Source organism: Dermacentor andersoni, chromosome 2 (assembly GCF_023375885.2).
Source record: "Dermacentor andersoni chromosome 2, qqDerAnde1_hic_scaffold, whole genome shotgun sequence".
Lineage (NCBI taxonomy): Eukaryota > Metazoa > Arthropoda > Arachnida > Ixodida > Ixodidae > Dermacentor > Dermacentor andersoni.
Window position 1 is genome coordinate 200,329,953 of NC_092815.1, and position 17,697 is coordinate 200,347,649.

At 49.0% G+C, this 17,697-nt stretch overlaps 1 protein-coding gene across 1 annotated transcript in view; it reads left to right on the top strand.

Annotated features, from left to right (window-relative positions):
* LOC126540241 (2-Hydroxyacid oxidase 1-like) overlaps positions 1–17,697 on the top strand; it is a 149,547-nt gene that overhangs the window by 42,644 nt on the left and 89,206 nt on the right. The window contains exon 4 of the mRNA XM_050187043.3: positions 6,901–7,001. Within this exon, the coding sequence (XP_050043000.2) occupies positions 6,901–7,001 (101 nt within the window). The remainder of the gene's footprint in view (positions 1–6,900; positions 7,002–17,697) is intronic.

The following is a 17,697-nucleotide window of genomic DNA, read 5'->3' on the forward strand; positions in this document are numbered from 1 at the left end:
TCAAAGAGAGTGGAGACATAATGCTTGAAAAACTAGCAGCTCTTTATACGAACTGTCTATCAAATTCAAGGGTCCCAGATAACTGGCAGAATGCCAACATTATAGTTATCTACAAAAATGGAGGCGTTAAAGAATTGAAAAATCATAGGCCCATTAGCTTACTTCCAATTTTATATGAAATATTAACAAAGATAATTTTTAATCGAATAAAGGCAACACTTGACTTCAGTCAAGCAAGAGAACAGGCTGGCTTCTGGACGGGAGACTCTACAGTGGATCATACCCATGTCATCAATCAGGTGATCGAGAAATCCGCATACAATCAGCCTCTCTATATGGCTTTCATAGATTGCGAAAAGGCATTTGATTCAGTCAAGATACTAGCAGTCATATAGGCATTGCGTAATCACAGAGTACAAGTCGCTTACATAAAGATCTTGGAAAGTATCTACAGAGATTCCACAGCTGCCTTAATTCTCCAGAAAAAAAGTAGTAAGATATCTATAAAGAAAGGGGTCAGACAAGGAGACACAATCTCTCGAATGCTATTCACTGCATTCTTAGAAGAAGTGTTTAAGCTATTAAACTAGGAAGGCTGAGGATCGAGTAAGGATCAAAGGTGCATATGTCAGCAACTTTCGATTTGCAGATGACATTGTCCTATTCAGCAATACTGGGTAAGAGTTACAACGAATAACTGAGGAGCTTAACAGCGAGAGTATAAGAGTGGGCTTGAAGTATAATATTGTCACGGCTCACTTGAGACAAGAGCGGAGAGCGGTATTTTATCTAGACAATTAGAACAAGCGTTCAGTCTTGGCTTCTTCTTCTCTAGCACCCTCACTTGCACGCACGAGGTCGTCGTCCTCGTCGTCAGCGTGGTTGGGCACAGATGGCGTCGCGGCATTTGCCCCCCCTTCAAAGGAGCATCGTCCCGATGCTCGGCGGGTAGCACCCGGTGTCTAGCCGACCAGCAAGTGCCCATGTCATTCAGCAAAATAAGGTTTCATGCGCACCACGTGCACTGTCTCAGGCAGGTCCTGACGGCACCTCGAGCAGGATTGGCTGTCAGGAATGACTTCATAGTTGACGTCGCTAAGGCGTCGTAGAACCTTGTACGGTCCGAAGTATCGGCGCAGAAGTTTCTCCGCGAGGCCTCGGCGGCGTACTGGAGCCCAAACCCAGACTCTTTGGCCGGGCTGGTAGACGACGCATCGATGGCGTTGATTGTAACGTCGCGCATCACGGTCTTGCTGGCTAGTTATGCGAACGCGCGCAAGCTGTCTTGCTTCTTCGGCGCGCTCTGTAAAATCTGCGGCGTCAGTCTCGGAATCGCTGAAATCATGAGGAAGCATAGCATCCAGCATTGTAGTCACTTCTCGACCGTGGAGGAGACGGAATGGCGTCATTCTTGTTGTTTCTTGCCGAGCCGTATTATAAGCAAAGGTTACGTAGGGTAATATTTGGTCCCAGTTCTTGTGTTCCACATCGACATACATGCACAGCATGTCTGCGAGAGTCTTGTTGAGGCGCTCCGTAAGTCCATTGCTTTGCGGGTGATAAGCTGTCGTCCTTCTGTGTGCCGTGCCACTGAGCGTGAGTACAGTTCGCAAAAGTTCAGCCGTGAACGCGGTTCCCCTGTCGGTTACGATGACCGCTGGAGCCCCGCGCCTGAGGACGACGTTTTCGATGAAGAACTGCGCGGCTTCGGCTGCTGTGCTGCTCGGAAGTGCCTTGGTTTCTGCATAACGCGTAAAGTAATCTGTTGCAACTATGATCCATTTATTTCCCGCAGTTGATATTGGGAATGGGCCCAAGAGGTCCATCCCAATTTGTGCAAACGGTGTTTCCGGCACTTGAACGGGATGTAATAGTCCGGCAGGTTTCGTAGGTGGCACTTTTCGTCGCTGACAGTCAAGGCACGTTCGAACGTAGTGCTTCACCTGTGTTGCGAGCCGTGGCCAGTAGTATTTCTCTTTGATCCGTGCTAATGTTCTTGTGTAGCCTAGGTGGCCCGAGGTAGCTTCATCGTGACAGGCCTGCAAGATTTCACTGCGGAGAGTTTGAGGGATGACCAGTAGATATCGCTTCCCTGTTGAATAGAAGTTCCTCTTAAAAAGAACACTGTTGCGTATGCAGAATGATGACAAGTTCCTTCAGAACAATCTGGGCTTGTTTGTGGTGCGACCTTGTAAGAAATCAATTAGTGAAGCGAGCTCCTGGTCCTCTTGCTGCTGTTGAGAGATGGTAGCCGCACCAACAACTCCTAAAAAGCCTGCGGATTCGTCATCATCTCGGCCTGACAACTCGATCGGTGATCTGGAGAGGCAGTCAGCGTCTAAGTGCTGCCTTCCCGATTTATAGACCACTGTCATGTCATACTCTTGAAGCCGTAGGCTCCAGCGTGCCAAACGTGCAGATGGATCTTTCAGGTTGGTCAACCAACAGAGAGAATGGTGGTCACTTATGACTTGAAATGGGCGGCCATATATGTACGGAGGAACTTGGTAACGGCCCATACTACAGCCAAGCATTCCTTCTCTGTGGTAGAATAGTTCGACTCGGCACGTGACAGTGTTCTACTCGCGTAAGCGATGACTCGCTCAGCGCCGTCTTGCCGCTGAACAAGGACGGCACCTAGACCGACATTGCTGGCGTCGGTGTGGATCATTGTCGGCGCATCCACGTCAAAGTGGGCAAGAACAGGTGGAGTTTGTAGACGGTGCCGCAACTCGTTAAATGCCGCCTCCTGCTCCTCGCCCCACACAAACGTGACATCTTCTCTGGTTAGGCAGGTGAGCGGTGAGGCGATGCGTGCAAAACCCGCAATAAATCGCCGGTAATATGAGCATAGGCCCAGGAAGCGTCTGACTGCCTTCTTGTCCGTAGGCCTTGAAAACCTTGCGACGGCTGCGATTTTCTCAGGATCAGGTCTGACACCTGTCTGACTTACAATGTGACCCAAAAACTGTAGTTCTTCATAGCCAAAGTGGCACTTTTCAGGTTTTAAGGTAAGCCCAGCGGACCGTATGGCTTGAAGAACTGACCGTAGCCGACTGAGATGTTCATCAAATGTGGCAGAATAAACAATCACATCGTCTAGGTACACTAAGCAAGTCTTCCACTTAAGGTCTGAGAGAACCGTATCCATTAGCCTTTGGAACGTGGCTGGGGCAGAGCACAAACCAAAAGGGAGAACTTTGAATTCATAGAGCCCATCAGGCGTCACAAACGCAGTCTTTTCGCGATCCCGCTCATCGACCTCTATTTGCCAGTATCCACTTTTTAAGTCCATCGATGAGAAGTAACGTGCATGCCGTAGCCTGTCGAGGGAATCGTCGATGCGTGGTAAGGGATACACATCTTTTTTCGTAACCCGATTGAGCTTGCGATAATCGATACAAAACCTCAGGCTGCCATCCTTATTCTTAACGAGTACCACGGGCGATGCCCAAGGACTTTTCAACGGCTGGATGACATCATCTTCTAGCATTTTCTTGACTTGCTGCTGTATTGCTTCACGCTCTTTCTCAGCTACGCGATACGGATGCTGTCGGATGGATATTGCTGTTTCCTCCGTAATGATGCGGTGTTTCGTCAGTGGTGTTTGACGCACTCGGGACGTTGTAGATAAGAAGTCCTTAAAATGGTCAATCAGTTCTCTGAGCCTTTGTTTCTGCTGCGGCGCTACACCTGGGTCAACGTCGACGACGGGTGTAGATGGCATCGTATCGGTGGTTGATTCCTCTTTTACAGCAAAGCAGTGTTGGACGTGGTCAATTTCGTCAAAGTACGCCACAGCGGTGCCTTTACTGATGTGCCGGCGTTCATTGGTAAAATTTGTCAGTAGTACCTCTGTGCGACCGCCGATTAGGCTGACGATGCCCCGAGCGATGGCAATACCTTGATGGAACAGAAGTGCAGTTAGTTGTTCAGCTACACCGTCCTTGCCAAACTGTTCTCCGCAACTTACGGAGACAAGACTGCATGATAGTGGTGGTATGCAGACGTCGTCGTCGGCTACACGTAACGATGTACGTCGGCGCTCTTCGTCTTGGTTCGTGTCTGTACTAGCTGACAAGGTTATCTCGCCGTCCCGTATGTTAACCACGGCGCCGTACTCCCGCAAGAAATCCATTCCAAGGATGAGTGATCTGCAGCACTCCTTTAAAATCATAAAAGTGGCGACAAAAGCTGTATTTCCTATCTGGAGCCGTGCAGTACATTTTCCTGTAGGTATCATTATCTGGCCCCCGGCATTTGAATATAAGGGCCCGTCCATTGCATTTTGACTTTCTTAAGCCGGTCTGCCAACTGTTCACTCATTATCGAAAAGTCTGCGCCAGTATCGACTAAAGCTGTCACGTCGTGCCCATCAATTATTAAGGGTAGGTCGGCACTTACAAATTCGTCGGCGTCCCGTTTCTCCGGGTTGCTCTGCTCGTTTCTCAGTAATAATGGGGGATTTTCGGCGGTTCGACGACTTGCAACCTTCCCCCCGGAGGTCGCTGATTTCAGTTTCCCCGCCGTAGGCTTGGAGAGCGGCCTCGTACCACGTCGGCGAAACTGCGATGGTTCGGCAAAGAATAACGTAATGGAGACGGCGAGCGCGACCGAAGATTAGCTGAGCTGCCTTGTTCCCGAGTGACACTGTCGTCGAAGCGTGGATGTCTCTCTTGAAACTGGCGCGGAGTGGCAGGTGACATTTCCTGGATGCCACCCTGGCGATGAGGGCAAAAACGATAAATGTGCCCTGGTTCGCCACAGTGAAAACGGCGATCAGCAGTGCGCCATACGTCGGTCCTGCGAAGCTGTGGTCTCCTGAAATGCTCCCTCTGTATCCAGGCAGCAACAGGTGGCCGCTGGTGGTACTGCTGTACCGGCATGGTAGAAAGCGGGCGACGGACAGCGTCTGCGTAGCTATATGCGCGTGGCTCGAAGCGAGGCCCGGGCCTCGGTTCAGGGAGTGGCTCAGGAGGTGCTAATGCTTGCCGAATTTCTTGGCGAACAACTTCAGCGACCGAAGCAACAGTAAACTCCTTCGGTGTCACAGTTTGCTTCGCAATCTCCTCGCGCACAATATCCCTTATCAGTTGACGCAGCGAGGTCTCGTCTGTCACTGTGAGTACTGCGGCTCCTGCAGGCGCATCGTTAGTCAGGCGTTCGTATTGCCGACAACGCTGCTGGAGCGCCCGCTCGATTGCTGTGGCTTCCTTAATGAATTCTTCCACTGTTGTAGGCGGGTTACGTACGAGACCAGCGAATAGCTGTTCTTTGACGCCGCGCATGAGATGGCTCACCTTCTTCGAATCCGGCATGTTGGGATCCGCGCGGCGAAACAAACGAGACATGTCCTCGGCAAACATGGAGACACTTTCATTGGGCTTCTGAATGTGCAACTCGAGAAGGCGTTGTGCATTATCTCGGCGATCAGTGCTTCCGAAGGTGTCAAGTAGCCGACGGCAAAATTCGTCCCACGTTGTCAAATGTGCCTCTCGGTTTTGGAACCACGTCCTTGCGCTACCTTCAAGAGCGAAGTACACATTGGAAAGCTTCTGGTCCGGACGCCACTGATTGACCTTAGCTACGCGTTCGTACTGGTCCAGCCAGTCTTCGGCGTCTTCATACGTGTCACCGTGGAAGCTTGTGGGGACTAGATTGTTTTGGATAGTCACCTGTGTTGGACTCGCACTCGCCATTTCCTGAGTCGGTGAGGTCGTTGACGAAGTTCGTTGCAAGAGACCGAATTCCGGGCACAGACCTTGTAGGCGGCGGCTTGCGCGGTGCACAGGTGTCTCGACGCGTGGATGATGTCTTGAAGGGCTGGACGGAGGGCTGCTCGCAGGAGTCGTCCCTATCATTAGGCGATGATGCGATACCCAGCACGTTCACCAGTGTCACGGCTCACTTGAGACAAGAGCGGAGAGCGGTATATTATCTAGACAATTAGAACAAGCGTTCAGTCTTGGCTTCTTCTTCTCTAGCACCCTCACTTGCACGCACGAGGTCGTCGTCCTCGTCGTCAGCGTGGTTGGGCACAGATGGCGTTGCGGCAATATGCAGAAGACAAAGCCAATTATCAATAGCCGGGCAAGAGAGCAAGAGTTCAGGATCGCCGGTCAGGCTCTAGAGTTTGTGAAGGAGTGCGTTTACCTAGGTCAATTACTCACAGGGGACCCTGATCATGAGAAGGAAATTTACAGAAGAATAAAAATGGGTGAGAGCGCATTCGGCAGACATTGTCAGATCCTAATTGGAAGCTTACTATCATCTTTAAAAACAATGGCATACAATCAATGGATTCTACTGGTGATGACATATGGGGAAATAGCTTAAAGACGGACAAAGAAGCTCGAAAACAAGTTATGGACCGCGCAAAGAGCGATGGAACGAAGAATGTTAGGCATAACGTTAAGAGACAGGAAGAGAGCGGTGTGGATCAGAGAGCAAACGGGGATACCCGATATTCTAACTGACATTAGTAGAAAGAAATGGAGCTGGGAAGGTCATGTAATGCGTAGGTTAGTTACCGTTGGACCATTAGGGTTACAGAATGGGTACCAAGAGAAGGGAAGTGCACTCGAGGATGGCAGAAGACTAGGTGGGGTGAGAAATTCGCAGGCGATAGCTGCAATCGGTTGACGCAGGACAGGGGTAATTGGAGATCGCAGGTAGAGGCCTTCGTCCTGCCGTGGACATAGAAACTGCTGATGATGATGGTGATAATGATAGTAAACAGTTGCCGCTCAAATAGGGATAACGTCCACTATCGTATTCTTGCCTACAAAAGCTTGCGAAGTAAATGCATCATCAATGCTCTTCAATTGCGGCCAATAAGGCTACCAGAGCTTAAGCTTTGCTCGCGTCATGTGTGCTGTTTCTTTTCTTACGTATACGCAGCTTGCGCTCGAGTGGGGACCGTGATGGTGCTCAGCATCTTCAGCACAGTGAGCATGGAGGAGGTGCGGAAGGCGGCTCCGAACTGCTCGTTATGGCTGCAGGTAACTGTTTTTCAGCGGCAACAACATGGGGCTTTCTACAACGTCCCACTAAAATCTGCTGTGATAACTGGCGCAGTTAGGGGAAAGTGGAACATTTATTACAGTGGACTCCGCATAAGCGAAACTTGCTTAAATGGAAATGCTGGTTAAGCTGAGCAATTGTATGAACTTTGGTTGGCCACCCATATACACAATGTTAGGAAACTCGGCTTAAACGCAAGCAATCTTTTTATTAACACCGGTTAAACTGAACTTTAAATAAAACTGCCAGCTACCTAACTAGAGTACTGAGCAAGAAAACATCCGACAAACATGCTATAATGGTAATGCTATAAAAAGCCAAGAAAATGTAATCCACCAGAAATTTGCATAAAAGTTACTTCCAATGAACAAGGTCGAAGTTGCGACTGTTTTTTCTATGAGGACTTCGCTAAAGAAAGCAATGATCTCCGAGAAGGAAGGGAGCACTACTTAAGTAAGTAGGGTCCTACATTAGGCTGACACTGCAGGTTCGTTCACACCGCCCGAGATAGAAAATCTCAGACGATTCTCTTGTTACCTGCTCTGGGGCGTATCGGTGAAGTTTATGCCGAATACACTGACATTACTATTCAAGTGCGCGGTACTGTTTCTGACTAGACAGGAAGAGATGGGGATGATAGTCTGCAGCTCTATTTCGTATGCGACAACTGCGCAGAATTATTTAGAATTGTTCTGCTCGTAAACACCACCTTGCGTAAAAGAGGCTACGCGATTAGAAGGATAGTGCAGTAAGCTCCATTTTTTTTTTCTCACCACAGCAATTCCCGACCATTTCGACGCTTTTCGAGTAGAACTGATGCTGATATTTTCTTGCTTCGCTTAAGTGAAACTTCTGTTGAAGAGAACACAATTTTAGTCCCTTCGTGACTTGCTTAAGCAGAGTGTATTGCGCTTGAGTGCTCCGCATACCATGATGGGACAGGTTTAACTTCGCATGATTTTGGACATGATTTGTCAAGTTCCACTAAGGTGACGTGGCCTATTAGGTCTTATGTCCTGACTTTCAAACCAGCGTGGTTCTCCGATTTACTGTTCCGATACCTCTCACACATTGGGCTTCTCTGAAAGCTTTACGGAAGGCTCACTTCATTATAAAGAGAAGCCTCAATTTTCCTCCAAAGTTTAACCTTTACGTATTATTACGTTTACTCGCAAATGTTTTCCGTCTACGCTAGAATATTTTAATACTCCTCGCGCTCCCTATTTGCAAGTGCATGTCAGCAGCCATGCGCGCGCCGGCAAAAATATGTGCAATCCAATAAAGAGCTTCTTTCTATCTCTTACGGGGCATAGAAAAATACTATCTATAGACACGTGTACTTTATCCTTTTTCCAGAGTTATCACTCATCGCTAGACACGCCTACATTATTTGGAAGTTGCTCGAAGGTTATCGCTGATTCTATCTGTTGTGTGTGTTTTCGCCGGACCTTGCGTACTCAGCCTGCACGCACGGCGCGAATCATGCGGTATTTTCTGGAAGGCGCGCGGGCAACCTCCGACGAGTCATGTATTAAACCGGACGTGCTTGATTTTTTCTCGATCGCCGGCTGTGCTCGCCACTATTGTTGTGCTTGACTGCAGCTTGTTTCTGAGTGCAGATTCACCCAACAAAGAGTTACTTTCATGATTCACACTTTTCCCTTCTGTGTTTTTTACCGTGACTACAACGTGACCTCTGGCGGAAGTGTTTCGCATTCATGTACCAAACGCCCACGCAAAGCCGTCACCCAAGCCCGAACCGCGAAGACACCAACGTCGCCACGCACCACCGAGCTAGCCGCAGGCTGCAAGGACTGCTGCCGGAGTAGAGAACACTTCCCGAGAAGGCCGTTGAAATCAAGGCCGAGTCAACAGCACAATTGCCCCAGCGTCCCCCAACGTGCTGCAACAGCCCAGGGAGCCACCTGCCTTCCGCGGATCAGCGTTTAAAGACACGGAAAACTGGCGGGAAACATACGAAAGGGTCACTGCATTCAAGCAGTGGGACTCCGACAACCAGCTGAGGCATGTATTCTTCTCCTTGGAAGACACCTTCAGGACGTGGTTCGAGAACCCCGAGTCCACCCTGACAGCGTGGGAACTCTCCCGTAGCACTGCCCTGAAGACCTTCACGAGCGTTGTCCGCAAACGGAGGTCGGAAGCGATACTGGAATCTTGTGCGCAGGTCCGAAACGAAAAAATTGCTATCTACACGGAAAAGACCGACACGCCGATCCGGACACGAAGCTATAAGACAAGTCCACGAAATGTGATACGACGGCGTCAACCAACTGTACAAAAGTCACTGGGTGTCTTCTGTAGTGTTGGTTCCCTGCCCCGGTGGCCTGAGCCAGGCTGGCAACCTCGCAGGTGCTCTTTTCAATAATCTTTTTTGCCGTCCATTCGTTCCCTTTCCTGTAAACTCTATATACGTTTTCAAAATAAATGATGGGAGAAACTGCAGCAGATCCAACGAGTTGGCACCTACAGACAGCGAACCTTTTTATCAGTGTACAGAGTGGAAAGTTGTGTTGGAAATTGAGTGGAATTGTGTTTTTTCAACCTCCGCGAAAACTGGCACGGAAGGCTTTACTCAGGCCATCTAGAGAGGCTAATGCAATGCAGCCGCCGCTGCCGCGAATGCGCGAAGTGGAGCTTTCCGGTTCGTTTTCTTTCTTTCCCTGTGCCCTGCCGGCGAAGCCGTGCTGACGATGATTACCTATTAGCATCCCCTTTGAAACGAAGAGGGGTGAGGACAACTCGTTCCCTTGCCTGCTTGAGTTACTGAGGTAGTTATTAAAGCTTTTCCCTCCAGCATTCTTGTATACATGTCTTTTATCTTCTCTATCTACACTGTACCGCTGTTTTTTTCTGTAATCGATCCTGCTGTATCAGTCGATTCTCTGCCTTTTTTCCCAGCAGCACTCTAAACGCCTCTTTCTAATCTCGACTGCTGACCAGTTGATACTTCGATGTACTTTAAATCCAAGTGCTCCTGGAAGTTGTACGTTACGTACTGGTGTGGCCGGGTGAATGCCTTTGCATTCCATTAGGATGTGCCGAATGATCTCCGGGTTTTTACAGTGTAAGCTGTTATGAGCTCATTCCAACAGCCGTTTCGGGTGGCGATGGTGTCCGCCACCACCGCCTCCACCGTGTCTATAGCAGTTATCACCCGGAATGAGAAAAAAAAAAATGCCAGTCCCCGCCGTAATCGAACCAGGCCCCGCTGCGCGGGAATAAGCTGCTCGACCCAGCGCTTGATAGTATGCAGCGGGAAAATGCTCTATAAGCGCGTCTTAGCTCGCGAGCAGACACACGATGTGACATGCGCGCCGCATAGCGTCGATACGTGCACGTTTTGCATTGCAGCTACATATTATTACACCAGGTAGGACGCCATGTGGCTGATGCACAGGGAGTGGTACGAGGCAGTTATATAAGGTTTGAGCAAGAAAAAATAAGTTGAAGGAGATGCATAGAAGAATGCTAGAAAAAAATATATTCTCATTGTGTACCTGTATGAAACAAGCTGGCTACGGGATACGGGATGCTGTAGGGGTGACTACAGGGTGAATAAAGAGGATACCAATAAATCATCGTCAGCACCAGCAGCAGCCTCGTATCGTGCCAGTTGCCTTCGGATGTGAGATGCGCGCCACGGATCGTCGACACGTGCACATTTCGCATTGCAGTCGCGCCTCAGCACAGGCCCCGGCTCGCCGTCGACGCCAGGCGGACTATGCAGATCGTTCTCGCGCTAACGGCACGAAGAGACTTAGCCGCGAACACCACGTAGTGCGTGGGTGCCGAAAGTGGAGCTCCTATGTAGGCGCTACTCCACCTGATGCTGTGACTGTGCGGCGTGTACCGCGCAAGCCTGTGATTTTCCCCGCATCACACGTGTGCCTCAGCTCATTGCGAATATTTGCTCGGGTATGTTTTTTTTTTCTTTAGACAACCAGCTCGAGCCTCAAATAGCGAGGAATTTCCATTTGCGTTATCCTACGTTATTTTACCTTCTAATTTCATTTTTATCATTTTTTTAAATATCTATGGTCTTTTTCGCTTGCATTGTTTGTATCCAAGTAACTGTCTCTGTTTCTCTCACCTCCTTCCTGATGACTCCTGGTTGTCTATTTGCACTTTCAATTACCCTGTACTTGGTTGACCTCTTCCTCCATTCTGTGTCCACTCTTTTTAGGTGCAGATATTTGTCTACTTTAGCTGCCCAGTTATTTTGATCCATGCTCTTGAGTCTTTCTTCAAGACTAATTTTGCTGTGCGCGTCTATGATCTCGAACGACGCCCACCCCATGTGCCCTTGCACTGCCTTATTTGGTTTGCTGTCGTCGGCTCCCAGAGCCAGCCGCTATTTGGTTAACTTCAAACCCCTACAATATATCCGATTTTAGGAACAGAATGACATTTGCAAGCGTCTTTCCAGATGTCGCGCACCGCCTCAAGCTTATTGCAGCCCCAATGTGCCCTATGGTTCATTATTGCTGCATTCCGCTTCCCTTTATTTCAGGTTATCTTAGTGGGTGTTTGAGTAAGTCTTTCCTTCGTTTATGTATGTGCCGAGGTATTTATATTGCTTGACTATGGGTACGACTTGCTGCTGAATTGACGCCAAGTAATTACTCTTCTCTTCATTAAAGATCGTAATTCCCGATTTCTTTGTGCTAAATTGCAGGCCTAGCTTTGTCGTTGCGTTGTCCGCTAGCAGCACTATGTCATCCGCATACATCAGTGCGGGGACCTTCACATTCCCCATTTGTCCATTACGCAGGTACGATAAATCAAACCCTAATTGACTGTTTCCCGGTTATCCTTTGCGCTTAGCATAAAGCGTCACCAACAATGGAGATAGAGGACATCCTTGCTTCAGTCCTTGGTGAGTTCCCACCACTTCATACAATTTTGACCTTCCCGTATAATTTTTACTCGGTTGTCTCTATATATCTTCCTCAACAGCTCCACGAAATCGGCATCTATGCCTTCGTGCTTGACAATATCCCATAATATCTCCCTGTCTAAGTTGTCGTAGGGGCCCTTAGTATTTAAAAACGCTATCTATAAAGGTCTATTAAGAGTTACTGAAACCTCTATGAACTGAGTTAGAACAAAAATATATTCCGAACGCCTGCCTGGTCTGAACCTATGCAGTATTTCCCCCACTACATCATTTGTTTCAGCCCATTTCGATTGTTCTAATTTTATGGCTTGCATTGCCCTTCTATATAGCACCGACGTTACTGTAACTGGCCTGTACGTGCCCGTACTATCCTTATTACATTTGCCTTTGTAGATGAAGTTCATCTTGCTTTCACGCAACCAACTGGAATTTTCTTCGTTTAAATTACTTGTTCAGTGGTATTAGTCAGTAGTGCTTTGCTCTTTGGACCGAGCTTTTTGATTATCTGTATCGGAATTTCATTGTATCTTGCGGTGGTTTTATTAGGGACATTCTTTTTTTCAGCTTTTTGCTAGTAAAAGCTACTATGGTAAATTTTGATTTCTAAGGCTTCTCTGTTGATGTTGAATCTGTTCGGACCGCGTATGCGTGCGTCATGGGGCGAGGAACTCGGCGGCGCGCGCGGCGTGCGTCTTCCGCTATGATTGGTTGCTGTATTGCGTTAGAGAAAAGCCTGGCAGCAGCGCCCACCGTCACGACACCCGCGGGGTTACGCAAAGAAACGCATCGCTTCTAGCAGGAGAGAACTCGGCAGTTTTGCGTCCATTGGCGTCGCCTTAACAAATTCACGAAGGGCGTTTTCTATCATCAAAGGTATTCGGTGGCCACGACGATTCACTTGTTTCCGGATGTTGACGTAGGAGAGGGCCACAACAAATCCATCCCGATCTGGTGAAACGGTCAGCATGGAGGCTCTATCGGATTTAGCAGTCCTCCTGGCTTGGTCGGTGATGTCTTGCGTCAGCGGCAGTTTCGGCACGTGTTGAACTAATGGATGACGTCAGCGTACAGGCATGACCAGTAATAATTTTCCTAAATCCTCGCAGGCACACGGGAAGAGCGGAAATTGCCTGCCATTGGATTATTCTGAAGAATGCGTAGAACCCGCGGTCGCGGTGCTGAAGGTACAAACAAGAATGTAGTTGGCGCGGACTGGCGGGAAGCTTTTCTTTACGATGACGCTATATTGCAACGAGAACGAGGACAAATTGAACAAAGCCGGTTTTCCCTTGCAAGAAGTCGGCAAGGCTTCTGAGCCACCAGTCAGCTCGCTGCTGTTTGGGGAAGCCATCGGCACTTATTGTCTCTAGAAAAGTGTCATCGTCCTGATCGTCTCTCGGTGGCGGGTCGATAGGAGCTCTGGAGAGGCAGTCGTAATCAGAGTGCTTTCATCCGGGCTTGTATGTCATGGTGATGTCGAATTCTTGTAGTCGGGGGGGTTAACCGTGCTAGGCGTATTGAAGTGTAATTTAGGGTGCCTAGCCAACATATTTTTGCTGATAATTCTAGGAAATCTTTGGCAGCCTGGCATCTGATTGTAGCTAGATGTTTAGAAAAAAGAAAATGAGGACGCGTAATATGCGAAAGATCAACTTGCTTGAAAGTGCTCGAGAGCAGATTGACGACTGGTAAAAGTGGCGAATTTCATACCAGGTTCTGAAGCAAAGGACTCGGCATGGATTCGGACTCGGTTAGTAGCGGTGGCATACAACATGAGCGCACCTGATGTGTACCTTGAACAGAGTGACTTCGCGCAGTGTGTTAAGACACAATAAAGATGCCGGCAGTTATGCAGGCATAGCGTAGTCAAAAAAGTAGGGGAAGCAAATATCTTTATCTTATGCGATATCTGCAGATCTTCCAAAGTTAACGCAATATCTGAGGTGAGTAAATAATTATGCAGAAACCATCAGCGATGATTGACAATGTAAGCGAATAGCCCAAACGAGCAAACTAAGGAACGACTGAGCGAGCGACAGCTCGCCTACTTCCCGCTCACCGACGCAACTTGGTTGCGCGATGGGTCACGCGCAACAGACTTCTACATCCCTTTCCGCCACTCCATACGCGAGCGCATACGTGCTTTCCCTCGGTGCCTCCCCGCGACGAAGAAGCAAGCGAAGGAGCCAGTGACGGTCCCGCCATTCCCGCGCCTCCCCGCAACTCAATTGCGCGATAGCTTACGTGTGACAGTCCCTCCTCTATTCCCTCCAGCCCCACGCCGCCACTCGCTCGCCCGAGAGTACGCGTCCTCAGCCTCGGCGCTTCCTCTCGCCTTCAAATAAGTAAAGAATGAGCGAGATGAAGAGCAAGCGGTAGTCTCTATTGTACCTACCTCCCACCCCTGCCCGAATCTCGGTTGCGCAAGAATACCTACCGTTTAATGGGCCCCTCACCAGGTGTGGTCATTTTGAGCTGACAAGCGCAGAGCATACGTTGAGCGATAACGATCCTGTCTGCAATGTATTACATCACTACGCGCCGCGGAAAGATCTGAAATTTCAAACCGAACTCCGTTTTTCCTTCTCCTCGTGGCCGCCGCGCTCCAAGCCGAAGGATTACGTACTCGTGTGCCCGCGCCTACGTGTTCTTCTCCGCAGTGTGACGTCGCTCGTGGTGACACGAGACTTCGAGAATTATTCAAGACTACATCTGTTATCTGTACGATCTGTTGCTTGAAATTTAAATTTGCAGAAATGACGAATTGAAATTTACAGAAATAATAAAACCCACAAACGGAATGTCTGCATGTTTTTTTTTGTTTTACTTCGCACCGAAGCAAGAGAGATATACTTCCGATTTGTGAGCTTGTTCCCACGGTCGTGCGGTCATGTGCGTATGTACCGAAACTATGCAATTTGCTACCGTGCTCCGGCGCATGATCATGCTCTGTGATCCGCTTGTTCTGCCTAAGTATTTGTGTAGCACTGAATTATACCGCTAGTCATGTTTCCTTGTGCACAGCGCGAAAAATCGTGCGCTGCGCGAACGAGACAACAGCTCGCGCGCGAGCCCGTCAGCGGAAATGCGTAGCGCCGGGAAAAAAAGGCGAGGAGGAGGAGGAATTAACGTTTATTATGAGAAACAGCGAGAAAGTGTTCTTTCTTCGCCCTAGGTGGGCGGCTCTCTTAGTCCAGAAAGCCGTTGGCTAATGCCGCAGCCCGGGCCCGGTCCACCAGACTTCGCTGATCTTCCAGGCTCTGTGCCTTTAACATTGCCGCCCACGCTTATTCAATCGCTTGTAGCGGTTCTGAGGCACCATCTTGATTGTTGTTCTCGCGGTATGGGCAAACCAACAGCATGTGTTGGAGGGTGTCTGGTACCTCACAGTATCGGCATAGGTATGAGAATTTGGTGGGGTGCATCCGGTGCATGATAATTCCATGGACATACGTATTCGTTTCTAGTCTGCGGAGGGCGGTGGCTTCTTCCTTGCTTAATTTTGGATGTGGTAGAGGATATTCTTTTCTTTCCAGTCGGTAATGTTGCAATGTTGCGGTGTAGTTGATGGGAACGTCCTCCACCCTCGTCGCTTTCCGGAGACCGTGCGGCAGGAAATCCCGGCTGGTATGCTCTCGGGCGACAGCATGTGCTGCTTCGTTTCCTGCCAGGTGTTCGTGGCCTGGGGTCCATGCGACGTAGGTTTCGGGTAGTTCTTGGCGCCTTGTTATTTCTTTTAGAATCTTCACTGCTGCGGCAGAAATTCGGCCTTTTCGTAGGTTTCTACATGCTGTTTGCAAGTCGCTCAAGATGATTGCTGTATCTTTGCATGTTGCGATGCCGAGGACGATAGCCACTTGCTCCGCCGTTTCTGGATTTCTGGCTGGTATGGTGGCAGCGACTAGCTCATTCCCTTGGTTGTTGGTCACGGTAATTGCGTATGCTCTTCTACCTGGGTATTTTGCCGCATATGTATATCTCGTGTTGGGGTTCTTTGAGTATTTCTTGCTGAGCGCTCTAACTCTTGCTTGTCTTCTGTCTTTGTGGTATGTTGCATGCATGTTGCGAGGTATTGGAGCGACTGAGATAGAGTCACGAAGTGGCGGCAATCGGGCCTTCGCGCCTGAGTCTGCTATGAAGTTTTCGCTGTATGCGAGTTTGCGAAGTACTGCCCTGCCAGTTTGAGTCAGCTGAAGGCGTTCCAGCTGGCTGGCTCTGTGTGCTTCACTCATTTCTTCCCAGGTGTTATGGAGGCCCAGTTTGAGGAGTGTCGTGGTTGAGGTCGTACTGGGAAGTCCTAGTGCGCTCTTGATTGCTTTTCTGATGATGATGTTGAGTTTTTCAATTTCAGCTTTCTTGAGGAGTGGATACGGGGTGCCATATGTGATCCCGCTTATAAGGAGAGCTTGGATTAATTGAACGGTTTCTTGCTCTTTAAGTCCTGTTCTTTGGATGGTTATACGCCGAATGAGATGGGTTACTTGTGTTAGGGTCTTCTGAAGCTTCGGAAGTGTAGCAGCGCCAGAACCATCTTTATGTATTATGAGGCCAAGGACGCGGAGGGAGTCAACTTGAGGGAGGTCGATTCCATTGAGTCTGACCTTGGGATCTGGGGCGACGTAGGCTGGTGGTCTGCCCCGGGTCCTTGCCTTGAGGATAAGTAGCTCTGATTTTTCGGCGGCGCACTGGAGATCGCATCTTGAGAGGCACTGTTCTATGTGATCGATTGCCTCTTGGAGGGTAGTTTGCTGTTGGCCGGTTGTGGGCGCTTTTGTCCATAACGTTATGTCGTCGGCGTATATTGCATATCCTAAACCTTCGATGCCATCGAGTTGTTGTGGGAGCCTAATCACGGCGAGATTAAACAGCAAAGGTGAAATGACTGACCCTTGTGGAGTTCTTTTGTTGGGCATTTCGAACCTGTCGCTTCGGATGTTGCCGATACCCACCGTAGCCGTGCGACCTTTGAGGAAGTCATGTACGTATTGGTAAGTCCGGATTCCGCAGTTGGTGTCTTGGAAGTTCTGGAGAATTGCTTCATGCTTCACATTATCGAAGGCTCCTTTTACATCTATTGTTAAAATAGAGAACTTTTTGTGGCGTTCTAGGTAGTCCAAGGGGTCTTCCTTGAGCTGTAGTAGTATATCTTGTGCTGAGAGGAGCTGTCGGAAGCCAAACATTGTGTCAGGCATGAGTCCTGAGTCTTCGAGGTACGTGGTGAGGCGATCGTGAACCATTTGTTCGAGAAGCTTTCCAGCGCAGGAAGTGAGGGAGATGGGCCGTAGGTTGCTGATTTGTAGTGGCTTGTTGTGTTTTGGCATCATAATGACTTCTGCATGCTTCCATTCTGCCGGGAGCTCACATTTTTCCAGCAGTTATTCATCTAGTCGAGGAGTCCATTTAGGGCCTTGTCTGGGAGGTTTCGTAGGATCTTGTTCGTCACCTTGTCATTTCCTGGCGATTTGTTACTGGTCAATTTGGCAAGGGCGGCATGGAGTTCAGGAAGCGTGAAAGGGCTGTCGAGGGTGAGGTTTTGTTCGCCTTTGTACGGTCGGGGATCGGTAACGTTAGGGGCATTGTCTCCGACAAGTTTACGTTTGATTTCTTCCAGAATTTGTTTCTCAGTTCCTGGATGGGAGTTAATGATTTTCTTGAGGTCATGTCTCTGTTGGGTCTTGGTTTTGGTGGTAGCTAGAAGGGCTCGCAGTATATGCCAGGTCTTCTTCGTGCTGAGTGTGCCTTGAAGTTGGTCGCAT